We start from the raw sequence: 26861 nt of genomic DNA, 5'->3' as shown, positions 1-26861 counted from the left end.
TCTTAAAAATTCGTTCGTTGTGACGTAAATGAAAGTTGATTGGATATTTTGGGGCTACGTAGTTCACATAAATCCTCACTGCCACAAACAAACCGCTAGAGGACGCTCACAAATGTATTATTGCACAAACTGCTGGGAGTACTGACGGGCCTCTTAAACAGTCGGCTCACAGCACTGATCCTGTCAAGGTAAACAAAATACAGGAAAAAAGGTTATTTTGCTTTCAAACTAAAGGCGGCACATAGCTTTATGGCATGCTCCCCTGCTCTAATATGATGGATGTTTTCATGGTTTTCAACAGCTTTTTATTGAAATTACTTTTCGAGGTAGAATACCGAATATATCAGACATATATTTTATTCAGTGGTGTACTTAAGAAGCCTATATTTTGGGAGCATCTATAGCCTACTTCACTTAAGTTTATGTTTTTCAGTCAGCTCTCACTTTTACTTCACTGCATTTGCTAAATAAAATGTATACTTTTACTCAACTACATTTCTCCTAAGCATTGTAGTTATTTACGACAAAATAGGGAAAGAAGACAAGAAAGAAAGGAAGTAGGGCGGCAAGAATGGATAGACAAATAAAGGAAAAGGAGGGAAGGAGGAAATTGTTCTTTAGATCTTTCTTTAAATTGTTGGGGAAAATGTTTCTAGTGGTGTGAATATTATGAAGAAATAATCAATCATAATCATAATTTTCAAATTTCTTCTTTTTTTCTTTATTATTGTTCTTGGTACCTATTTACTTCAGGCACATATTTTTCTTTGGTACTTATTCAATTCTATGTATATATATATATATATATATATATATATATATATATATATATATATATATATATATATATATATATACTCTTTATTTCCTCGTTGTACTTTTTCTTTCACAGTGGGTATGGAGAGAAACGTATTTTCACATCTGGCAGAATTGACAAAAAAATTGACATTGACTTTTAACTTTTACTTTCAATTCTTAAGTACATTTAATATGATATTTTAAAACTTACGTACAGTAAATATCAGATTTTTTAGACTTCTACTCAAGTAATATTTTAATAGTAATAATAGCTGTACTTTTACTTAAGTATGGTTTGCGCGTACTTTACCCACCACTGATTTTACAGTACAAATGCATAGTTGTAATATTTTATTTCTTATTTTGAAAATCCTGTCCGGAAGCTCTGATTCTTAATCTGGCTAACATTACCATGAAGCGGTTAGCGTTGGGATAGGCCATAACAACCACCCAACAAGGCGTTGTGCTACTATGGGGAAATACCGAACCGAACCGAGATTAAAAACGGGTTTGGTGTAGTTTTGTAGTCGAGATAAATGTTGTAAATTCACCAGAAAGTCGATGCAAGTGGGAATTATCGCATACAGGGGATCAAATGTGGACGTTGACGTCGAGCCGTGCGTAATGAGCAGAGTTGGAAAAAGAAGGTGTTGAGCTGCATTTTTTCTCTCCCTCTGCCAGGGACAACTTGGGTCGGAGTACTGTCCAAACTACGAGGTGATACGAGAAAAAACAATGCCGACGAAGCTCTCCACTTTCGGGTAAATATGCTTTGAACACTGGCTTTTCAACAGTTGCATCGCATTCTGCTCGAAGTAAATTGCTGTTTCCGAGGGGGTAAAGTCAAAGCGACACAGCACAGATAGCTTACCCTAGCCTTTTAGGATAGGCTACTAATTACAGGGCTGTGGTGAATATGACTCCTCTCGCCAGGCTGTCGCCAATTATTTGGACGTTACTTCCAATTTTTATCAGCTGAGACAAACAACACACTCGGGTTTTGCTCTTAGGAGCACTTTTAACCAAGGCTTCCGCTGAGCAGCGATAGCCCAGAGAGCAACAATAGCTCCGCGTAAACGCAAGGCTAACAAAGCCATTGCAAATGATTGATTTCTTTATACACGGTTTACAGAGGACAATGCATCTTTCGTTTTTTGAGACGCTAGATTCATTAAAAAGTTAAATATGAATGTGCATTTTAACTTTGCTGATGGACCTACATGTTGCTGTTTATTGCCTCTGTGTCAGATAGTTGTTGATAGGTTGTGCTATGGCAACACCATGGCCCGTCATATATTGCAGTCTACAGCATACTTGTGGATAAGGCAATGCAAGGCAAATTTATTTATATCGCACATTTCATACCCAAAGGCAATCTAAAGTGCTTTACAGATTAATCAAGTCAGAGTTCATTGTAGCTGAATCACAAAATATGTCTCTAATGGCTGTAGAAATAGTAACTTCCATTAAATTTCAGTTTGATCTATAAAGTCCAATATCACAAATCATAATAAGCCTCAAGGGGCTTTACAACAAACGATATCTCTCTGCCCTTAAAAAACTCCCCAAAATAAAACCCTTTCATGGGGGAAATTGTACACATCTCAGGAAGACCAGCTGAGGAGGGATCCCTCTTTCAAGATGGACAGATGTGCAGTAGATGTAGTGTGTACAGAACAGATCAACATAATAAAAATGACAGTAATCAATATGATGAAATGATAAATAGAAAGAGAGGGAAAGAAAGGGAAAGGGAATGGGGGACAGAGAGAGGAAGAGATACTGTAACAATGATTGTAGAAATGGATAATAATAATACTACTGGGCAGGTCACACCTAAAGACAGCAGTAAGTTACACTAGCAGAAAACACCAAAACATATAGAGGTGAGGTATAGATTGAATATTCAAAAACTTTATTGTCTATCTCACAGTGACAGAAACTTGCCTTGGGTTAGGGACTCAAACAACGGTGTATAAAGAATTACAAACAGAAGAGCTGGCACATGCAAAAATAAAAGTTAGATAACATGCAGAACACAGAAATGTGTAACATATAGAGCATACTATAGCCTATGTATGAGTGCTGAGTTGAAGTTACATAGCTGTGGTTTATTATAACTAGATGAATAGAAAAGTAAGAAAGAGCATTAATAGAAATGACAAAAATGCATAAGGAGGCTTTATTGTGTATTTCCACTTGTCAAATATTCTCCAAATACATTTAAAGGTCAGTAATAGATATCCTGTCTTGTTTACAGTTTATTATTTGCCTCACTCACCCAAAGAAATTTTTGTAGTGCTATCCCAAGGGGTTTCTCCATATGATACTTGTTGGTGTCACAATTTGTTTAAGTGGTGCGGAGCCATATGCAGACTGTGATAATCCTGTGGTAATCTCGCTGAAATTCTGGTTAGTCTCAGCATTCTGCCTTCCTCTGAAAGACAACCTGTCTGTGTGCGTCTTTCTCTTTTCATTTGGAAAAGGTGCATTCACTACACTCTGCAGCATTTTGGGTTTGTAATTTCACCAGGTTAAGTATTTGTGTCACTGCTCCAGGGCAGTATAATGACATGTAATTATTGGAGTTACATACTCAGAAGTCCATGACTTGCATGAAAGGCCGTGAGCTTGCAAGTACTTACCACAGAGAGAGCGAAAGAGCCGGACTTTGGCCTGAATGCTGTTTACCCTGGTCAGAGGGATGGAGAATCCAACAAGGAGCATTGATAACTCACTTAAAATAAGCATTTTTTGTTTCCTAGGCTGCCATTCATTCCCTGGAGGTTGACTGCCAGGCTGTGTTTGTATAGTTGTTAGTGTATGGGCACTTAACATTTCTCTGTTGAGAAAATGGCCTTGTTTGGATGAGCTAGAGCATGTCCATCCATTCTTTGTCACTGCAGGTATCCTCATGTTTTCACTCAAACATCTAAAAGAAAATAACTTGTTGATAGTCCTGTGTGATACCCATTCTTTGTTTGTAAATTGTGACCTCCAGAGCAAAAAATACATAATCACCTGACAACATAGTCCATGAAATGCTAAATATGCAACACTATAGTTCATAGTGTTGGTTTACAGGCTAATCCAGAGGCTGCCCACCATGAGTCATCATTGTGGGGACTTTTGTTTCCTCTATCTGTCTCTGTCATTTCAGTGTGTTGCCATTTCTAGCCTGTTCTGAATCCTGTAGTTTCCTGTAGCTCTGCTGGCAGAGTCTGTAATCAGTCGAATGGCCTGATTAACTGTTACACTGATTGACCTGATTGGTGAAAACACTGCAGAGGTAAGCAGTCTGCTCTGGCTCTGAATTTTGTCTCTCCAACTATCATTTCAGGCAAAAATATGACATCATTATTATTTTAGGGGGAGTTATTCATTCTGTTTTCTGTCCACCTGCGGTCCGTATTGCACATCTTGTTGTGAGGTGTACTGTATGCAGCAGACACATCAATACAGTCGAGGTCACACTGTCAGAAAGTTCTGGTTTCTGCTCACCGCTGCATTGCTTATTATGACCCTTTTTAGAGCACCTCTGATTGTATCAAATATACAAAGAGTCAAACAGTCTACAATTACTGTCTGAAGCTGTATATTATTCCAGCTTGCTTTCGCAAAGCACATTATGTCCCACTCTCTGCACAGGTCATTCAGCATCAGCAAAATGTTTTGTCCCCAGTTATATCCATCTAAGTGTATTCTAAATCAAAATTATAGCAAAAGATAAGTCGCCATAATTAGATTGTATTTTTATGTTAATTGGACAAGGCCTGCATCTTTCTTTTTCCTTGTATGTGAGTCAAGAATTATCTACGTTTCTTCTGGGATCAGTGTGATGTGACTTCATGAGATAATAACATGCCAGCAATGGACTAATAAAAATTCCCTGTTGAAGAAATTATATTGAAGAGCTGTGTATTTGAGAGCTTTGACACATTTAGAGCACTTTGCAGATACTGTGTAATTTTAGACAGCAAAGTGTTTGGGGGGAATGTATTTCAGTGTTTCTACAGTCGCTGCCCTTTCATTCAGCCCTGACTGCGATACTGGCACAGTGATTGCTCCTCTTCAGAAGATTAGGGCTTGTGTCATTGAGCCTAAAAAAGATTACTGTTAAAAGGTGATGATTTCATCATTTCATTCATAGGATTCACAGTGGGAACAATGAACACAGTACCTAGGTATATTTCAGCAAAGCAGTATGAGTCTTTAGCGTCATACACTGTTACACAATTACCAAAAAGGCAAGAAATAGAAATTTCTCAGTCATCTTCTACACTGCCCAAGTAATTCTTTACATCACTTTCGATTATTGAAGTCTTGTCATGCCATCCCAGCTTCATTACAGCTGTCACTTTGATTCAAAATGTTGGCTGTGTGCGTTTCATTAGACGAGCGCCGGAGAACGGGATGACCTGTAAAAATCAGGCTTTGAAATAATAACATGCGCCATAAATTTGGGGTTGCACACAGGAAGGGAGATCCAGGTACCCACCTACCTACCTACCGCTTCCCTTTTCTCTAGCTGTGATGAGGAAATCCACATAAATGATTGATAAAGTGCCTTGGCTGTCATTTGAATAATACATTGGTCCTGTTTTCGTGCCAAGCAGTTTTGTATGGTAATGTTCGGAGGGAGGCTGTGGTTCTGTCTTTTAAACCTCTGCAAATGGCTGATTTGAATAAAATGAAATGATCCAAGTGACTGAGGCAAGGTGAGCGGTTTGAAAGGGTGCGTATGTTTGTGTGTGTGTGTGTAGAGAGAGATAGGTGGGGGCAGGGAGTGTCTCCTGTCACCTCTTATTAGGGACGTATAGTCCAGCTCGGCCGGCGTCTGCCTCCCCCCCTCGTCTGTGGCGCTGCCCTCCTCTGCTCCCAGCACACAGAGCAGCACACTGTTCCAGTCTAAACTGCAGGAAAGTGTCTTAATGTTCGACATCAGAGAGATTATGGCAGAGATGCCTCTTATTGAACAGTGTGAGTCAGGTCTCAAGGAAATAGCTGTCCCAAATTATGCTTTTAGAATTCTGCACTGCAGCTGAAGTTAAATTTGGTTCGCTCATTTGAATGAGTTAAAGCCGTGAGTCTGCCTAGCTGCAAGTCAGTGTATTGTTCAATTGATGTGTTGCTTTGTTTTATTCTGCCTCCGCTGTGCTCCTTTGAGGACCCCCCCCCCCGCGCCCCCACCTCCTTTTGTAAACAAGACAGTATATATCTCAAGGGCTTCCTCCTCTCCTACATATTCAAATTCAATTTCTAATTTTGTCCAAATGAATTCCCTGTGAAGATGGGGCTTATTTAAAGCAGTCTAATGAAATAAAGATCAACCAACATTTTATTGGAGTGCTCCAGTGTGACTGCTTGGTGACTGTTTGTGTGTGCGGACTAAGAGGCTGAGGTTTTCCATTGAACCCTTGGGAGGCTGTAGAGTGCGGCTCTACAGGGGCAGACACAATGATTTATTAGTATGGAAGGCAGGAAAAACTAGCAGGCTGAGATAAAACAGATCTCCCTATCACGCCCCAGTTCTCCGCCTGGTTTCACATTGAAGAGAACGAAATGTATAGGACTGTTTTTATATTGGGTTATTTAAAGGTCAAGAGCAACGAGAATTACATTTCCAAGTCTCTTAATATTGTTTATAAAAGGGCACATTTGGGCATATTTATGCAAAGTTACCCAAGATGTAAGCAGCATGGAAAATTGAGAAGCTGTCCCTCTGGTTTGGAAAGTAATCAAAATAATTTTGCTCTCCAGTGTACTTGCTGGTAGAAATGAAGCCAGACATATGCACTCAGTTTGTAATTAATAGCCTGATGGGTTAAGGGTATGCTTAATTAATGAGGTGCCCTGTTTTGTGTTAGATCGAAGCCAGTGACGGTATAAAGGAGAGAGCAAAAAAGTTAGTGAGGGCGCCTTCACTGGTGCCATTGCTGGCAGGAATTGGCTTAGTGAAATTGACCGTATGGAGCTATTTGCAGTAGATCACTTCTTTCTTAAAATGATTTGTGTGTCCAAACCATATAAATTAACAACAACCTAAGTAATCTTTTTTTGTCCTGTAAAATGGATGTCACATTGGGGCTTTAAAAAGCATTTTTTACTGAAGACGTGTTGACTTGTCATGGCAGGAAAAGGTGTCACTGTTAACACGAGGGATTGCTCTGTTGTATTTTAATGTCCCCGTAAGCCATGACGTGACAATGAGCCAGTGTGCATTACATCAGAAACCTGAAACTGAAGCAGCTAAATGGAATTCAGTCATGAATTTTAATAATTTACATCCGTGCTTTTCCTGCTGTGAACTGTTAAATGACTTTTGTGAAAAAGATGAGTTTAGAAATTGTTATTGGACAAAATAACCAGACAACATTGTTTGTTTTTGGCTCATCAAATATATGACAATAGACTACAGTGATAAGTGGATTAAGAATGAAAATTGATTGTCAACTGTTTTGATCATCAAATACGATTCCATGCTTCTTCAATGTAAAAGTTAGATTCCTTTCTTTTTCACACTTCTCATAAACTAATAAGCTGTGGACTTTTGGACTGTTAGCTGTATAAAACATTAAACTGCACTCAAGGGAGCTACAGTGTGCAGACCTTTCTTCATGTTGTTCATTGTTGTCTTTCATTGGTCCAGCACCTGCCTTTAACAATCTTAGATGTGCGCGACTACTATGCTTTTTTCTATCAGATAAAATATACCATTGGAAGATGTTACCTTGAGCTGTGGGGAATTACACCGTGCATTTTCCCCAATTTTTCACAATTTTATTGACCAGGTGATTAATCTATAAATCAAGAAAATAATTGGTAGATCAATTAATAATCAAAGTATTAATTGTTGCAGCCCTATCTGAAAAATCAAAGTATTCCATTCTGTTGATGCAAATAACTAAAAATCCAAAATGCAACATCACCCACAAAAGCCCAATAGAACCAGAAGTATTAATGGTAAAGCTACCACTGCATAAAGGGAATGCCAAAATCTCTGACAGTAGACATATTTATGTCATCTCACAGTATTGCCATATTGTCACATGATGCATTGAACAGTTTCACTGAACGACCACAAGTCATCGCAGTTACGATGCAGTGTTTAATCTGGCTGCTCTAACATGAACTGAACAGAGGTCAAACGTTTGAAAACTAGCTTAGCGATATTTCAATGGTAATTAAATGAAAATGTAATACTAAGCTGCTGGACTCTAATTGATATGACCTTGGTCAATGAATTGTCACAAACGTTGCAGTATAATTATACACTGTGAAGAGAAATACCGCTAAACTGGAAAAACATCGAAATCGTTCGTTAGACTACAAATGTTGAAACTACTAAAGTGGACAAGATGGGTAAAGGCAGAGTACATCTGCAGTAGATTTGTTGTTCACTGCCAGTCAGAGTTTCCTGAGGGCCAAGCAGAGGAAGTCTCTGTTAACCTAAGTCGCCGCTGAAGATTATAGATAGAAGACTGAACACACAGTCTTCAGATGAAGACTGTCACTCTAAAAAAAGCTTTCCCATTAGAACTTTTAGTATTTCAGGCCTGTAAAATTGCCAGGGTTGCTATGATTCATGATTGCAATGAAATCAATGTGGCTGAGACATGGTGACAGATAGTAATAGATGTCCTTCTGTTCAGCTTCCTTAACATTGACGCCCCTGGCCATTCATTATCTTTGACAGCGTCCAAACAGTCTAAACTCATCATTGTTTCAATCCCTGTGAGATGTTTAAAGAAGCATTCACTCTTTGACTTAAACATTTCACTCTGTTCTTCCTGTCCTATTTCATTGTCCTCCCTCCAGGTATGGCAGGCTGGGCCCGGGGCTCTGAGGACGCTTCAGAGGATCCCTGCCTGACCCACGACTGAGCATCGAGAGGAATACGCTGTCTGAGCAGAATGACTCAGCAAGAGGGGGGACCCCCAAATAGCAAGTGAAGAGAAGTGAGGATGGGTGCCAATGGATCCAGCTATCCACACTCATGCTCCCCACGCATAGGGGGAAATGCACAGGCACAGCAGACGTTTATAGGTACGTGCTTTATCTGTAGTTTTATTAAGCGTGTGATCGGGTGCACATTCAACACAAAGTCAGCTCTGACAGATGATTCTGTATTTTCAGTAAGCAAGGGTAAAATATCTCTGTTAGATTAACTGTCCATGAAAAACACGATTTTCGCACTCTCTTCTGAAGTGAAGTGTTAAAGCTGCGCTCCCGAACCCACTTGGGCACCATGCACCCATGCTACAAACACACGATGGGGGGTCGATCAGGGCCAACCTCACACTTTAGATTACATTAACCTGCTTCCATGACAACTAGTGGTGCACAAGGTGAATATGTTTCTGCGTGAGAGCTCTTTAACCAAGCCATTGACTCATACAACTGACACAAATGCATTAAAAAGCAATGCATCCACTTTTCCCTGCCATATGGATTTCATGAAGTATTGTGAGGGGCAGATATGCAAAGAAACTTGAGTCCAACGTGGGTGGTTAACCAAGATTATATTAAGTATTCTGCTCTGAGAGTTTAAAAGTAAATTCCACCCAAATAAAGCACCGGCCTTGCAGTCTCTTCTTAGCTTTGTTGTTACGGTGTACTTGTGGGGTGATGTGATTGTGATAAGGCTGCGGGCTATCACACCGGATGGGAGCTAATCTGGTGCTGTGATTTTTGTCCCTGTGGCCAGCTATAGGCTGCTTTTGCAGAATGTCACCTTTTCCTGCTGAATGACATGACAGCTGCAGTGTTAGACCTTTTGCTTTTGTACCTTTTTCAGTATTGTCTAAATACATTGCTGCACTGGAGCTAGTTTATTTCTGTCTGTATGGTATAGTTTGAATGTGCATAACTTGTATAGACTGTTTTACTGGGGCGTCACGTCAGCCACTTCTGAGTACACGGCTGGCAATTGATCTGAAATGCAGAGACGTGAAACTGGCAAAATTGTGTATTTCTGTTGTCATTTTCAACCATTACTGTAACATTTAAAGATCCCTAGTTAAACACAAGGGTATGACCTATCTGACATTTCTGCTGTACTTATTTTATGCACTATGCTGCTTTGCTAGTGGCTTTTATTAATTAAATCTACCAGCAAGGAAGCTTAGCAATGCACTGCTGTGGTCAAGGGTGGCAGAAAAGCTTTAGCCACCAAAAAAGACGTAAAAAACAGAATCAGTTCAAGTGTTCTTAGCTTTACCTTACACGATGACCAATCAAAGCAACGGCAAACCATCATCTCAGTGTTCTCCTGTGTGACGTTACTGTTTTTGCCAATTATGTGTGGCGGCTTTGAGATAATGGTTTCAGTACCCTGTTAAAAAGGTCTGTCTGACAGCGAAGTAAAGAAGTAAAGGAGGTAAAAACTAGGGATGGGCATGAGTACTGGAGTGCTCATTTGGGGGTCAGTATTCATTCAGCTTCTAGAGTATTCGCCACCACCCCTCCCACATCTGAACATGACATATATATATATATATATATATACTACGTAAAATGAGTACAATCTTATTCTCCAGCTGTGTGTAGCTTATAGCTTCACTGCATCTAATCTATGTAATGTCATGTTGAAGGCAGCAACAAAAAGATGACTGATGTATTGTGACCTTTGCACTTATGGTTTAATAGGCTAATTGGATTTCGGTTGTTGGATAAATGAGTTTCAAACTTGACTTTATTTCCGTTGTTGGCCAATTTACATTTCTATTCTAACGCTGGATTTTTATTTTTTATTTTTTTGCAAGTTCTATAATATGGACTTAAAATGCCCATCTCAACTAAAAACTAAGCATATGCGATAGTATTTGCTCAGAGCCATCTCATTTGACATATATGACATGGGTTTGTCTACCTGGAAGTTATTGTGAATAAACACTTTGATTCTGTCTAGACACACAGGTATGTGAAATCACTCTGTATTGCTTATATCTAAGTAGTGTTTTTGATTGGTTGTAAGAGATCACTGTTTATTACGAGGCATGTTAAGAGACTAAGTTGATACTCCTAAATTATCAACCAATGGAGTCTTTCTGGCCCTTAAATCTTTCCCTGCAGTCCTCAGTGCCAGACGGAGAACTGCTTCAGAGAAAAATTTGAATAAATCTGCCCTTACCAAAAAACATTATTTATTTCACTCTCAAAATGACTTTGGCTCTGAGGTTTTTGTAGACTTCTTAAAAGTGAAAGTATTGTGAAAGGAGCCAAATTATCTCTGCTGCCCCTGAGACCTAATGAGGTTTACTCTGAGCTCTGTAGCTGCTCGGTTGAGCTGGCCTGGGCCACAGATGATTCACAGTGCTAGAATGATTACTATTTGGGTCACACTGATGGATGCTGAGAGAAGGGCAGGAAGAGAGGATCTCCTTGGCAGCGCTTCCTCTGACGTACGAGTCCTGTCTGTCAAGCCAAAGATGACTGCCATTTAGTGTAATTGATTGGGCCCGAGTATGCGAATGGACCAAAGTTCATTGAGAAGTACAATGCAGGACAAAGTCTTCCATGAGCTAATTGGTTCTCAGTCTGTGCTGAACCATAGTTTGGTCTGAAACAAAACAAAATAAAGGGATTCTGTATTTTTTTTTCTCTGTTGAACTAGATCCACATGCTTTGGTAGCTGGGTCAGGGTGGTGTGTGTTTGGCCTGACAGAGCTGGCCACACCACAGGGGTGCTAGAGACAGATTGTGTTTCTAGCAGTCTGGCCTCATGAGTGAGCTGGTGTTGGGGTTATGAAATGAGTGTCTCACCAGAACACATTTTTTTTAGGAAATGCAGAGAAAAAAAACCCACAGCTATGAAAAAATGACAAGAGTTTTGTTCTTTTATATGTTAAGATTTTTGTTTGTATAAACAAACAACAGTTCTTATGAACAGGGTTCCTGTGGATCCTTAAAAGGTCTTTTGCAATTTACAAAATGCCTCTCACATTAATGTTATACAGAGGAACCAACAACACGCATGCAAAATTGCATCCACTTAAATGACAAATTAACCATCTTTAGTTTAGAAATTTTTAGTAGTAACTTTTTAACTTGCCCACAAAAACCACCTAGAATTTGTCTTTAAATTTCATTTCAATTGGCATTAAAAAGTCTTAAAAAGTCTTAAATCTCACTTGACTTTATCTGTAGGAACCCTGTATGAAGCGTCAAACTAACCTGCATTGTGTGTTCATTCCAGGGACCTCATCCTACTCTCAGCAGGGTTATGGCTGGGAGTCTAAGCTATACAGCCTGGAACACGGCCATGAGAGGCCTGCAGACAGGAAGAAGAAGAGCCTTGGTCTGGCGACCCTCAAACGGAGGTTCATCAAAAGGAGGAAGTCCAGCCGCTCAGCAGATCATGCACGGCAGATGCGGGAGCTTTTGTCAGGGTGGGATGTCCGTGACACAAACGCCCTGGTGGAGGAATATGAGGGCACAGCAGCCCTCAAGGAGTTAAGCTTTCAGGCCAGCCTGGCACGTGCTGAGGCACCCAGCTTGCAGCGGGATCTGGCTGCCCTCTACCAGCATAAGTACTGCACTGATGTGGATCTTATCTTCCAAGGTACTTGTTTCCCAGCTCACCGGGCCATCCTGGCTGCCCGCTGCCCCTTTTTCAAGACTCTGCTGTCGTCATCCCCTGGCTATGGAGCAGAGGTTCTCATGGACATTGAAACAGCTGGCATTGACGTGCCCATGTTCTCAGCCCTACTTCACTACTTGTACACTGGGGAGTTTGGGGTTGGCGGGGCTGAGGATACCAGGCTGCAGAATGTGGATGTACTGGTGCAACTCAGTGAGGAGTTTGGTACACCCAACTCCCTGGAGGCTGACATGAAGGGCCTTTTTGACTACATGTGTTACTACGACGCTCTGCTCAGCTTCTCATCAGACTCTGAGATGATAGAGAGCTGTAACGAGCGAGGGGCTGTGGCTGCAGCAGCAGCAACAGCGGGCTCAGGAGGCCCGGGGACCCCAGACGAGGATCTTAGGGCTCATAAAGCTATCCTCTCAGCACGTTCTCCTTTCTTTAGGAACCTTTTGCAGAGGCGCATCCGCACAGGAGAGGAAATGACAGAGCGCACATTGCAGACACCCACCCGCATCGTGCTGGATGAGTCCATCATCCCACGGAAATATGTGCAGGTCATTCTCCACTGCATGTACACAGATGTGGTAGAGCTTGGGTTGGTGCTGCGGGGCAGTCCCTCAGCAGGCAGCCTCGGTGAGGTGCAAGCCTTGGTGTCCGGGGGCCGTGGAGCCAGTACACGCACAGAGGAGGCCATGGAGCTGTACCACATCGCTCTGTTCCTGGAGTTCAGTATGCTGGCTCAAGGTAAGTCATCACACACACTTACAATGCACATACACACAAATCAGCAGTTTGTGATGAGATATGAAATGAAAGATTTGGATCTCTTAGACATGGTTTACAGGATAACAGCCACAAGTGTGGCAGGACAAAATGATCTTCAATCTATATACAGTAAAGACATATTATCGGATAGTAATAATATTGGTTTATCATTATTTTATTATATTTTATGTATCAGGACATGTAATTCTTTTCCTATTTTGACTCACCTCTGATATATTTGTCCTGTTATATTACAGTTAAAGATAACTTAGATAGAAAGATATTAGACTATTAGTAATGTTTTTATAATTGTGCTATGAGTAAATTTAGGGCAATAAATGAATCATAATGTTTCATTGAATGCAGTAAATTTGTGTAATTGTCCAGCTCTCCTTTTGAGCATAGTCTACTGCCTCACAATTTAGTTGCTGAGGTCTCAGCTTGAGCAAATTATTTTAAAATGTGATAATATTGTTGAATAGCTTTTACTATGAATTTCAAGGTTAATTTGTCATTCCAGACTATCATAATTATAGCGTTGGTCTCTGCTGATTAAATAATAGGAGCTGGATTTTGTCACAACTGGCTGATTTTTTTTTTTTTTTTTTTTGCAAATTATGCCTCACAAGACTCTACTTCAATCTCTCCCTCCATGCATTCATTCTTATATGTCTCACACTCATTGTGTTAATATTCCACCCTGTCTTAAAAACTACATTATGCATATGCTGGCATATGTGCAATATGGCTGTGCAGACCAAGCTAGTGTTAAACAGCTTGGCTGGCTGTGATGGGTGTTAAAGCTGCGGCTGCCAGTAACAGATTGATATAGGCTGAAGGGTTTGTCTGTGTCTCCGGGGACAGACAGCTCACTGTCTGATACATGCAGCACATCTGAGCCTCTGTCGACACTTCGTCACTGCTCGTTTACTTCGTCACTGCTCTATCTTTACTTGGATGACACTCTCTGTCTGACTCTTGCCACTGTTTCAGAATGACCCCAGTAACATGCCAAAGGTCACAGCTATGGCATGACATGATGAGCCAGTCAGTTTATCACTTTCGCCTTCTCCTGAGTGGCACGTCTGAACGCTGTACAGTTTCTAACGCACCTACCAATTCAATCAGAATACTGCAGTATTGCAATATGCAATACTTGTAGCAGTCTAATTCAAATACACACAAAAAGAACTGCATTTGGCCCGTCTGTTAGGATTGTGTGGATCCAGGGAGGCTGCATGACTCAACACTGACAGTCAGATCCTGTAACATCTTATCTTTCATAGAGCCTCAATGATGGGAATTAGTTTGTTAAATATTGAAATGGTGATATGAGACGCATTAAACGATTTAAGCATACAGTTTCACTGCCTTGTGCTGTGTAATGAAATCAAAACTGGATTATTTTCAGTTTTAACCACCAAGTTACAGTGATATTCATCATATTCAAAATGCACTCAATATAGTTTGTTGTGACTCATAACACTTGAGGGAAGCTGTTTTATAGTAAAAGGCAGTGGCTGAAAGGTTTTTACTTTGAAGCCGCTGCCAACACACAACATTCACAGTGGTGTTTTAGCCTCTGCATATGCCAACACAAGGATTTATGAAACCAGGTTTGAATCCAGTAAAAAAAAGTATATATTCATCAGTAAGCAGATATTGCAGCCCTTTTTGTGCAAATTAACTATGTAATATTGACACAAATGTAATACACGATGTAGTGATGTTGCTACGTACACGTCCTGTGTCTCAGAAGCACTGAACTACAAAATAACAAAGTAAACTCACTATTGATGTGTCCAGGCCAGGCGACGCAGCCTATTTTTCATAAAAATAAACTAAAAAAGTGTCCAAAAAAATCCATCAGCCACTACTTTCTTACTGTTAGCGCGCTTATATCTCAAGCAAGATGAGATCCCGTCGTGTTTGTTTTTGTTCATGTAGTCTCAATGAATGAAAATAAATGCAAAAACTTTTCTCCAAAAGATTTGTATAATGTTTTGTAAATAAGGTTTCAAATTTGCGATTTAATTTCAGATACATTTTTAAAAATCCAGAAATGTAGCTATAATTACAAGCATCTTTCATCAGAAGTTTAACGCTACAATTTGTCAAAAAACACAACTTTTATGGGGGACCAACTCAAATGACCACCTGTCGGTCTTGGGTACTCGCTACATTATATTATTAATAGGTTTAGATGCATGAGTATTTAAGCCTAAATCAACAACAAAATGCACCCTGCCAAAAGACAAACCGCTAGGAACACCATGAGACATTTCTGGAACACAGTGCACTCTACAATCGTAAACATGCTCGTATAAAATCTTGCAAAAGCACAGGATTAGTTGTGGACAGCTGCTGAATGGACCTTATTGACTGAGGGGCCAAGAATCAATCACCTTTTTAAGACCTGTGCAGTGATCTCAACAGCACTGTACACTAACACCATACACACAGCTGGTTAGACACCACCTCCCACCCTCAAGCTCTAGTGTCGCGCTCAGGGTCACTCTGGCAGCTTAAGCCGACGAGCAGCCAAACAGTGTCATCCCCACACACCATCACCTCCTCTTCCTTCCCATCCCCCCTCTCAACAAGCCCCTACTCGAGGGTATTTTTATCCCCTCTCCTCCCTCTCCCACCGCACTGCACCGCTCTAATCAGTTCCCATGAAACCTCAATGTGGAATGTGGTGAGATGGTTGAGGTTGACCTGGTCTCGTTTTTTCCAAGTCCTCTCTCTTTGTCTATTTTGTAACTTCCTGTTATTACCCTTTGGGAGATCTCTCTTTTATGCTTCTTTCACATAGATTTTTTAAAAAAATCTCTCACTCTCGTAATTGTAATCACCCTGGCATCTGTGAGTTGAAATGAGAAATTTGTCTGTGTCCATCCACTGTTCATCTACACTTTAGACTTCAGTTCTCTTCATGAGGCTGCAGAGAGGCTTATGTCTGGGGTTTCACATGAAGGGAGCCCTCTCATCTGTCACGCTGGCTTCCCCCTGGTGTGCTCCTCATCTGCTACCCTCTGGTTGTGTGAAGTTTTGGCCTGTGGAGGTTTTTGTGTGAGCTCTCTGTCATTCTTCCTTATTAAATCTCAAGATGTGTATCCCTTTATGACTCCATCTCACTCAAATAGCAACCAATATTAAAAGCCTTATTAATTTTTCAAGTGCACCACAGAGATGATAGCCAGTTGGTGCGGTCTTAGCTTGGTGCTTCCTCTCTCTCTCTCTCTCTCTCCATGCTCGCTGACTGACCAGTGCTTTTAGTGCCCTATCTTGTGTTTGGAGTGCGCTGACAGAACGTCCCAGTCCTTGAACGATCATCAGACATGATTTACATCCACAGGCTTGTTTACAGGCCATTGAGTGCAGTTGATGATTTAAGTGGCTTTGGAGACTGTGCGCTCCATAAACAAGGAACTCCAAATAATAACAGCAAGACAAAATGTATACGTCCTCCAAAGTTAGTGTAGTGTAGAGCTGGCTGTTGCTGCCCCTGCTGTTGTGTTGATATTCTTGTCAGCCGGCTAAGCTCCAGTGAATGTGGTGTACCACCCGTGGAGAGAGGGGGAGGCGGGTTAGTATTAGATATAATGCTGATTCTAATCTCCAGCTCATAATAAAAGTGCTGCGTTTTAAAAGACTTGCTGTCGCTGTGAATTCTAATGGGCTAACACAGAGCAGAGCTGTTTGCTTTCCTGGGCCACCGTCGGTCCCAAGTGGGGAAATGTCTGCCTTTGTTCGTGTGTGTGTGTGTGTGTGTGTGTGTGTGTGTGTGTGTGTGTGTGTGTGTGTCTGCTTCTCAGAGAGGGCAAAAATGCAAAGGTGAAAGACTGACATGAGCAAAAGCTCTTTCTAGAAGGCAGACAGCACAGGGACGAGTGGTGGAGACTGAGGCACAGATGTTGTGAATCCATTCCCTCTTCTAGTCTGTTTATAGCAGATAAAAAAGGCAAAGTGCCTGGGTCCACATTTCAACTCCATCTGTCTTCTTAACGATGCAGGATTTCCACCCTTGGTTTTAAAACACTGCGGGTGTCTGCTTTGCATTTCGCTAACTTGCCATTACAGCTAAAGACGCCCGAAAGGGGAAGTGCATCATCAGTGAGCGCGCACATACATGTGTGTGTGAATTGATGTTATTGCTGAGATGCATGTGTGTTCATCCTAAAAATGAGCGTGTGGACGGATATGAAGCCTCGGACTCAAAGGCAAAGCATCGCTGGAGTCATCACTCACAAGTCTGGTGTCCAGTTTCCCAGAGTGAATGTTCAAAGTGGGGGTTTGGGGGCGGAAAGGCAGCTTAGATCTTCTACTTAAAGATAAGCGTCTCCCTGAGGAGCATTGCTACTGGCCCAAATGTGAGCTGATGGACAGGACGGCCTGGAATGAGGAAGTTGGCTGTGTGTTTCAGCTCAGAGCAACTCTAACTGGACGTCAGTCAGTCTGGCTTTATCTCCATGGATGTCCGTTTTGTATTAAACCATATTGATCAGAGAAAGGCTGAGAATAAGAGCCACTGTAGCTGTTTCGGTTTGGCATAGATAGCTTGACCTAGCCAATCATACGTTAATCTGAGTGAATGTTAGGGGTTTTAATTCTGTCTAAATGGGTCCCTCTTAGAATAAGTGTGTGTTTGAGTGCCAGGGTAGACTGAATTTCCAAAACTTTGCTATTTTTTTTAATGGCTAGAGAAGCAGGTACATAATTCCCTAAGCCTTCTGTGGCTTTTTAATGCATTTTTGATTTATGCACTCAAGTGTGTACACAATTCCAAATTGTGTGTGCCCATGCACCGGCAGCACATTTCCTCAGGCTTCTGTGTTTACTTATCACGGTTAAGAGGAGGCAGCTTGAGACTGAAACACATCAAGGTATCAAAGGCATTTATGTGGGTTGGTGTGTTACAGAGTTAAACCACTGCCTGCTGTTCTGGTATGTGCTCTGATTTAGGAAACGCAGCAAGGAGGATGAGGGGGCTAGTAGAGCGAGACTCCCTGGGTCAGTGAATAAGAGTCAAAACTACTGATGGTCTGGCAGCAGCTACAAATTACCATTTGTATTGTAATAATTTTTCAGTTAAATCCTGTGTTATTGTATTTCTTTTCTGTTAGCTTTTTTCTTTAAGCATTATACTGCTGGCGTGAATACCTTACTGATCACTGTTAAAGCTCGTCTGGGTCTGGCCCCAAGCTACATAACAGAAATGTTTCCCCATATGAGCCAGTTCTCAGCCTTCGATTCTCATGTCAGGCCCTTTGGGACATTTCAGTGTCATGGCTAAAAATTAAAGGTAACCATGCATTTGTCATCAGGGCCTCTCGGCTTTGGAACAACCTGCTTGAGGAGATAAGGCTCTGTTTCTCTTGTTTTAATTTTATCATAACTCTACCCTAGTTTCATTTCGCTTATGTTCAGTTGGACTGTTCGGCTTTCAGTTATTGTATTGCCTTCTATGAATCCCATTTTTGCTTTTGCTTTGTTTTTCTAAGCACTTTGTAAACTCTGTTTTTAAAGGTGCTATATAAATAAAGTTATTACCATTATAACATGTTTTTGGAATATGGTACATTTATGCCCACAAAGACACCAAATTAAATATCAAGGTGTAAACTGCTTATCTATGTCATTGGCTCTCCCAGGCTGTGAGGACATTGTTGTGGAAAGCCTGTCTCTGGACTCACTCGTCCCCATCTTGAAGTGGAGCTCTCAGCCGTATGGCTCCAAGTGGGTCCACAGGCAGGCCATGCACTTCCTCTGCGAGGAATTCAGTCAGGTTGTCACCTCCGATGTTCTCTACGAGCTCAGCAAGGAGCACCTTCTCTGCGCAATTCAGTCTGACTACCTACAGGTAAGGAAACAGTGCATCACCTGTCAATCTGTTGTCACCCTGTATGACATCTCACAGTGTGAAAGAAATGTTTTCAGTAAAGGGGGCCTGACGTGTTCACATTGACTGCTTGGTGAAAATACAGTACACATACACACAGAGATGCATTAACACAATCTCTGTCACTCACACACACACACACACACACACATTGACGACACTGAGGGTCTCCAGAGTTAACACCATTCCCTGGAGGGAAATGCCTTCAAACCAAGAACCTAATCAAAGCTGAGCTGTCATCTGCACTGCCAAGCTACTCGGGCATCCGACCAGATGGTGGAGGTGAAGTGTTGAAATCCAACTACACACAAACAAACCAACCAGGCCTGAGCTTTGCTGGGACACTGCCTGAACATATTGCATTTTCACCTTATCCTCATTTAACAGCTTCCCAGTTTTGTTCTCGATAATATCTAACCTTGTCCTAATAATACTTATGTGTCTTTCTCTCTCCCTGTCCTATATCTCCCTCTGTGTCCCTGTCTTCCTCTGCACCTTGGTCTCATTCACAGGCGAGCGAACAGGACATTCTCAAGTATGTTGTTAAGTGGGGCGAGCAGCAGCTTATTAAGAGGATGGCAGACAGGGGTAAGATAATACACTCTATAATTACCCTCAGAGCAGCCCCCCTAATGGCTCTGAGGAAATTACCCACTTACCACAGCCTCCAAAATATACTTAAAAGCATTACAAAAAGGAACCAAACTTTAGTAGCGTCAAAGTGATTGGTCATGTCATTGTGTGCTCTGACCTAGTAAGCAATTATAGAATTTATTATCGAGGTTATTAATCATTGTATAGAGTGCCCCGGGGATGAAGTTTTTCTGTGGGCCAACCCAGAAGCTAACTTCGCTCTCTTTCCCCCATCAAAAAGCCCATGGGATTTTTCCATTGGATTTTGGATCATAACAGAAATTCAATTCTGTGGTGAACAAATGTTTAAAATACTTACACATTTTGTTCTGCAAGATAATCTTCACAAATGAACACACTTTCAGTATTCATGAAGCCTTAATGCAATTACCAGGAATAACAAGCTAATTCTAGGCTAAACTACACTATAGTCGTGTCGCCACTGCAACCAGTTCGGAGTGATGGCGTTGTGTAGTCTCATTTAGCTTTGTCAGCAACCGTCTTTTTCAAGCTACAAAGTTCACAGAGGGGTATTATATAATGTATTTTATGTTGAAGAACAAAATGTGAAAGTCTCTTAAGCTTGTGTCAACCACAGACCTTATTTATTGTTTCTGATTTAAAATCCATAAAAAAAACATAGACTTTGACATGAGAGAACAGGGGGTACTAAATTGCTAATGGATTTCCGGGTTTTAGCACTCATTACTGGGCTTCTCTATTGTTTGGACCAGCAACCTGCTTCAGGAGGCTGAACCACACAGCAGCCAGTGCAGTATTTATCCATAATTTGTTAAATTGAACTTACCGGAACAATGTGAAAAATAGCCGGCAGGTTGACTTTAAAAGCCTAATCATAGTTACATAAATAGTCACGGTTATATGCATTATATTAAAAAGCCGCCCATGGCTGTTTTTGTCCTCATTTACAGAACCCAACCTGTTGAGCGGCACAGCCCACAGTGTAAACAAGAGGGGAGTTAAAAGGAGAGACCTGGACGTTGAAGAGCTTAAGGAGATCCTGTCGCCCCTCCTTCCCTTTATCCGAACTGAGCACATCTTACCTCCCAACAGTGACGTCCTCGCTGACGCGGTCAGTACTCTTTGTCTTGCTTTTTTTCCCAGCTGCTGTGTGTGTGTATGGGTGTGCACTGTGACCTTCATAAACTAATCATTGATCCACATTCAACCTGTGTTCACAGCTTAAAAGGGGTCTGATAAGCACCCCTCCTTCTGACATGCTACCCACAGCTGAGGGTGGAAAAGCCAATGCCTGGTTACGGCAGAAGAACGCCGGCATCTATGTGCGTCCCCGCCTCTTCTCTCCTTATGTGGAAGAGGCTAAGGTAAGGCTCATTCTCTCCTGATTAACGGGGCCTCCAGACAACGCAGGAAGCCGCAGATTATTTGTGTCCCTTATAGCTATCATCAAAGAGAGTAGAGGTTTTGTGAAAAGGACAGCCTTGCCATTAAGTGCTTTGGGAAAATTTGTGGACCTGTTCGTAGCTCTGATGCACAGAAATCACCCATGCCCAGTTGTTGCTATGCACACTCAACATTTTTAATAGCTGCCTCCGTCATCTTGACTGAAATTCATTTTATGTCCGTTTGAACATTTTTCCTAATAACTTATAGGGCTTCCCAGGGCCATGAATATTTATGAACATATCCCTAGACCAGAGAGAGTCATTATTAGATGAAGTGTCAATCAAGTGGAACTAATTTGAAAACCCACTCGCTGTCCTTGAGTTGCAACATAGGAGTTTTATTTTTCAGAAGTTTGGCCTAATTTGCCCTCTCTCTCTCATCTACCTGCCCCTCAGTCTGTGCTTGATGAAATGATGGTGGAGCAGACGGACCTGGTGCGTTTGCGGTTAGTGCGCATGTCCAACGTCCCTGACACACTCTACATGGTCAACAATGCTGTGCCTCAGTGCTGTCACATGATCAGCCACCAGCAAATGGCAAGCAACTCAACCACAGCTCCATCAGTTGTGGCCAATGAAATTCCAGGTAAGAAAATAGTTGAGGAATGACATGATGCTAGTATCTTATTTTAGAGAACTCCAGTAATGACTTCTAAAACCTGGAATTTTTAAAATATTTTAGCACCTCTGTTTCCCTCATCTCAACGTCTATGGGTTTTTTTGTTAGAAGCATTAAATAAGGTCTGTGGGTAACACAAGCTGAAAAACTTTCACGTTTTGTTCTTTGACATAAAATTTAAAGCTTTTACGTTTCTTAAAAAAGATGGTTTTTAACAAGTGGTTAAATAAGACTATAGAACATCATCACGCCAAATAAGGCTTTACAGCTTGTAGCAGTTGCAATTAGTTTGCATAGTTCATTTTAGTTCATATTTTTATTTCTTGCGAATGCTTTTAGGCTTCAAAAATCCTGAAAATGGTGTTCATTTGTTGTGACTGTCCTGCTGGACAAAATGTTTAAGTATCATAAATCTTTGTTTACAACAGAGCTTATCTTCTGCAATGATTCAAAATCCAATGCAAAAATCCCACAGGCTTTTTGATGAGGAAATGAGGGTGAAGTTAGCTTCCAGGTTCACCTACAGAAAAACATCATTCCTGGGGCACTCTATTGTATTAACGTGATTATTTTCATGTGAAAAAATGAAACATCCATTAATGTATGTGTTTGTATTGTGTGTATCTTTCAGTGCCTCAGCTACCTGTGGTGAAGGAGATGATCCGGAGGCTGCAGGAACTGAGACACACAGAGCAGGTCCAGAGAGCTTATGCCCTAAACTGTGGTGAAGGAGCCACCGTCAGCTATGAGCTGCAGCTGCGGGTGCTCAGGGAGTTTGGTCTGGCAGACGGAGCCACTGAGCTACTGCAGGTTAGTAGAAAGCAGAGTTTGTCCCCAGGGGTAAGAGAGGGATGAAATGGCTAAAACTGGATACTCAATGGAATAGGAGGGCTGAGGACACAGACGGACCTCAGTAATGCAGCAGACCTTAAACAAGCCTAGAAAGAAAAATCTCAAGGAAAATCTTGAAACAGGGTTTGCTTTGTCAGCACCACAGTGGATATAGATTTTTTATAGCTCCTGTTTTTGTGATTTTCAGAACCCGTACAAGTTCTTCCCTGATGAACGGTTTGGAGATGAGAGTCCAATTCTGGCTCTGCGCCAGGTGGGTCGGTGTCGGGTAAACAGCAGCCCGGCCATGGATAGCATGTTCACCGAGCTGGAAGGGGTAGTGGGCTTCCACCCTCCCCTACCTCCTCCACCTCCCCCATACCACCCCCCTGCCACACCCAGCCATGCTCAGCTCAAGGGTGCCTGGCGTCCTCGTGTGCCCATGCCAACCCCTACCCGTTCCTTCTCCTATCCCTGCAACCGCACTCTGATCCAGCGCCATGCAGCCGCTAAGCATGGCAGCTCAGAATACTCCTCTGTGCCCAGGCCCCAGCCCCCCGACTGCACCAACCCACAGGCTATGGGCCGAGCTTTGCTTTCAGACCAGCAAGCGGTGAGTGTGCGTGTTACTTCCTCAAGTCCTTGTGCTACCATTTTGTTTATTTAAATGTTTTTCTTGGCTTTGTGGTTATTGCCTGGGATCGTGAGTCACTCAACTGCCAGGTAACGTCACACGTATGAATCTGTTTTCTGATGCAGATGAACATGGAGCCTGTTATGAGGGAGTTCATGCCCGACATTGCACTGGGTGTGTCAGTCATGTCCTTGAGGGAGCAGCACATGGCAGAGATGGACAGGGACGGCCCTCACAGCCCAATGGGTCCCTCAGGCCACCATCTGCCCCACGGGCCCTGCCCTTCTGCCCGCCACAGCCATGGCCACGGTCCTGGACATGGCCACTCCTGCAAGAGACACGCTCCTGAACCCAAGCTGGAGGCTCAAGCCGAGTTCCCTGACCTGTATGACTTCTCCTGCCGACCTGCAACCCCAACCTCCACTCACCCACTGCCCTCCTTTGCAGGACCAGACCTCTACAGCCACAGCTGCACCCCCTCCAGCTCTTATCCACCCCCATACATTTCTGACACTCAGTCCCAGGGCCGCCCGCAGGGACGGACTGCCCCAGACCCATTACGTCTGGATGTCCTCAGTATGACCTCTCAGAGGCATGATGGAGTCCTTGCCAGCCCCTCTGGGGCCCAGCCTAGGATGGGACACATCCCAAGGGGACGATCAAATGAGACAGACCTGACTCATGGCTTAGGCCATTTACGGTCTCCCAGTGGGAACATGGACAGCTATGAGGAGAGGCACACAGGACCCAGAGACCCCCCAGAGGAGATGGTTCTAGCTGGAGAATCATTGGGCCCGGGGTCCCTGCAGCAGCCTCACAGGAACAGTGTCAGCGAAGAGATCTCCAGAGACCGCAGGTCACCCAGCAAGCCTGACTACCCTTATAAGAAATCTGCACTTTAACCCCAGTTGAGGACCAGGGGTTGAGTTAAGAAAAGGGAAAGCAAGATGAGCGGTTGTCCATCACTATGGACGGCAAAGCACTAAATGTGTGCCTGCGTATATGTGTGTGTGTGTGTGTTTGAGAGGGGCAGGGGAAAGGGGTGGTCGATGGTTGCTATTTATAGGATCTGTCCTTTTGTCCTACCTCTATCACACTGTGCTATCCATCACACAGTCAGAGTATGGAATGAGTAAAAGCTGTAGGTTAATTGTCAATGCTTGTAATTGATCTTTGCAAGCCCGCCTGGTCCTGCTGGTTTAGAGGATGACTCAGGCTCTACGAGGATGGATGAGTTTGATTGTAAAGAAAGATGCTATGCTGTGTGAATCCTGCACGAGGAGGTCACAACACTAGATGTAGCTCAGTTATGAACTGATGATTTAACAAAGATTATATTCATAGCTCCTGTTGTCTCTGGATTATTTTCAGTGTAGAATAGGGAGATGGCAGGATAGGAATCTCAATTTACACAAGCTAACAATGGTACACAGTCTGGGACAGAAAGCATTGTGATAAAATCATATGTAAATACGTCTGGCTGTATTCTTTTCCTCCCATTACTCGTGTCTCCATTTCTTCCTGTAGCATGCCTTTAGCAATCCACCTGACTTGTTTTCCCCTCCTGGCCCCGGTTCTGCAGTGCTGATGAGTTACAGGCCAAAGCTTGGTCACACAAAGCAGGAATTGGATCCAACAGGAAGTAGGTCATCAGAGCTCGTCATCCCCCTGTAACCCAGTCTGATAATTGTGTCAGGCTTTACCTATCGCGGCCTTTGAGTGTCTAGCTTGGAAGCAGAATTCTGGCGTTGTCAGATGGCGGGGAGGCAGGAGGATCACGAGCAGGTTCGTTACTGAGATACAGAGGAAAATATAGGGGTGCCATGGCAACTGACATACAGCAATCAGATGGAGAGTTTTTTTGTTTTTTCAGCTGGAACAGGTGTGTGTGCGTGTGTCTGTGTGCGAGGATAACTTTGATACACACAGGTGTTTAGACAATCTCAGTACTGTACACACCCATCTTTAGTCAGGTCTGTTTGTACATATCAGATGATTTAACCAGAGTCTTTGGCACAGAGCGCTGCGGTCAGTGTGCTAGAGCCTCTTCTTCTGTTTAATCCAATAGCATCAAGTAATCAAATCTAAAGCCTTAATCAGTGCTTGGAATATTCAGTTTTAGCTACCTTTATTCAATTAAGTATGATGTCATTATATTGCAACCCCTGTTAATTGCTTATTTGACTGTTCTGTTCACTGCGGACACATCAACTGCAGTATTTCTTGGTGGTAGAGGTGGATTTCACTACACCTACATGCTAAATCCATGTATACATGGATATATACATCAGAGCTCCATCATGCCACCTCATGGGAAATTGTGGAACTGCAGAGTCAGAGTCGATACTGTTAAATATACTGTTAAAGAGCTGCAGCAGCTGTAGCTCCAGCACCATGCAAGTACACACATAAAAGCCTGTTACAGCCAACAGCTGGCGTACAACCTCACTTACGAGTATCATTGCACTGTAGGAGCCACCTGTCTATTAGCTGAAGGGAAAAGGAACAAATGAATTTCGAACAAAAGGAATCTTATATTGAAGAAAAGTTGGCGATTGCTGGCTCATATCTCCAATGGAAATTGTATATAATGAATTAAGCTCAACATGTTCTGACAAAAAATTTTAATGGTTTCTATCACATTTTAGTGGTCGTTGAAGGTTTTTACTGTAGTGGACAACACTGTGTACTTGTCTTTGTCATGAAATCTCACTAAGAATGTTTGGTGTAAAACAAAAAGATTGTGTCTCGGATTCAATTTCGTTCTTAAATGTTATGCATTAGGTCAGTCTGTTCAATGTTGTAGGTGGTGTGGATTACCATGTTTGTAGATTTTTTTTTTCTTCCCTATTTTCCTTTACTTTTAAAGTAACAGGAATATGTAGAGGATCTGATGATATTAGCTCTCTGCTTAGCAGTGATGAAGTTGCCAAGCAGAAAAATAATTTTTCCATCTAGGTTGCTTCATGGGGAAAAAATGCAAAACTCCAGATTCCTCCCCATGTTCATGTTGGGTAGTTGTTTTATTTTCCAGGACAATGTTCCATTGAATAAAAGTCCTTGTTTTGCTCTTCGCTGTAGAGAAGTCAGTGCCTTCCCCCGCCTGCGGCTGGGCTTTTATTGGAGAAGTGACTTTGATGTCTATGCAAGCTCTTTTCTACCAGCTTACCAGCCTGCATCAAATAGTCCTTTGAAATCTCATGTAGCTCGTTTTGTGTACATAGTGTTATTTAGCACCTTTTGAAATTGAACCATCTGAAATGTTTGATTGAATTATAACAGGTACTTTGTACTTGTATGGTATCATAGAAAACATGTTTGTAGACTGATATTAAGTTGCATTTAGTTTCACTGAATCTATTTTTCTACTGTCACCTCAAAAGGTGCATAACAGTGGTCAACTTGGGCATCCTCAAAATAAACTGGTTTGATATTATGGAATTCATTTGATCTCAGCTGGTTGGTTTTGTCCATTAGAAACACATGATTACTTTATTTGGAGCATTAATTATTAATCCACTCAAAACTGATATTTCACATCACTTTAACAGACAAGTTTGTCTCAACGGGTCGCCACCAGAAAACTTGAACACACTGGTATTTAGTCAAAACAACAATCTAGACATGTTCACAAGAATACACATGCCACTATCATGTTCATG

At 42.0% G+C, this 26861-nt stretch overlaps 1 protein-coding gene across 1 annotated transcript; it reads left to right on the top strand.

Moving 5' to 3' along the window:
• Window positions 1–1198: 1198 nt before the first annotated feature.
• On the top strand, window positions 1199–26644 carry btbd7 (BTB domain containing 7). Its single transcript, XM_042500534.2, has 11 exons — window positions 1199–1559; window positions 8617–8844; window positions 11996–13132; window positions 18808–19016; window positions 19568–19643; window positions 20621–20781; window positions 20891–21034; window positions 21512–21701; window positions 22366–22544; window positions 22774–23178; window positions 23325–26644. The coding sequence occupies exons 2-11, from the start codon at window positions 8763–8765 to the stop codon at window positions 24099–24101; spliced, it is 3360 nt and encodes a 1119-aa protein (XP_042356468.1). The 5' UTR covers window positions 1199–1559; window positions 8617–8762; the 3' UTR covers window positions 24102–26644.
• Window positions 26645–26861: the final 217 nt, after the last annotated feature.

This window comes from Plectropomus leopardus, chromosome 14, assembly GCF_026936395.1.
Source record: "Plectropomus leopardus strain MGB_pleo_1.0 chromosome 14, ASM2693639v1, whole genome shotgun sequence".
Classification (NCBI taxonomy): Eukaryota; Metazoa; Chordata; class Actinopteri; order Perciformes; family Serranidae; genus Plectropomus; species Plectropomus leopardus.
This window is presented reverse-complemented; position numbering and strand designations above follow the sequence as displayed.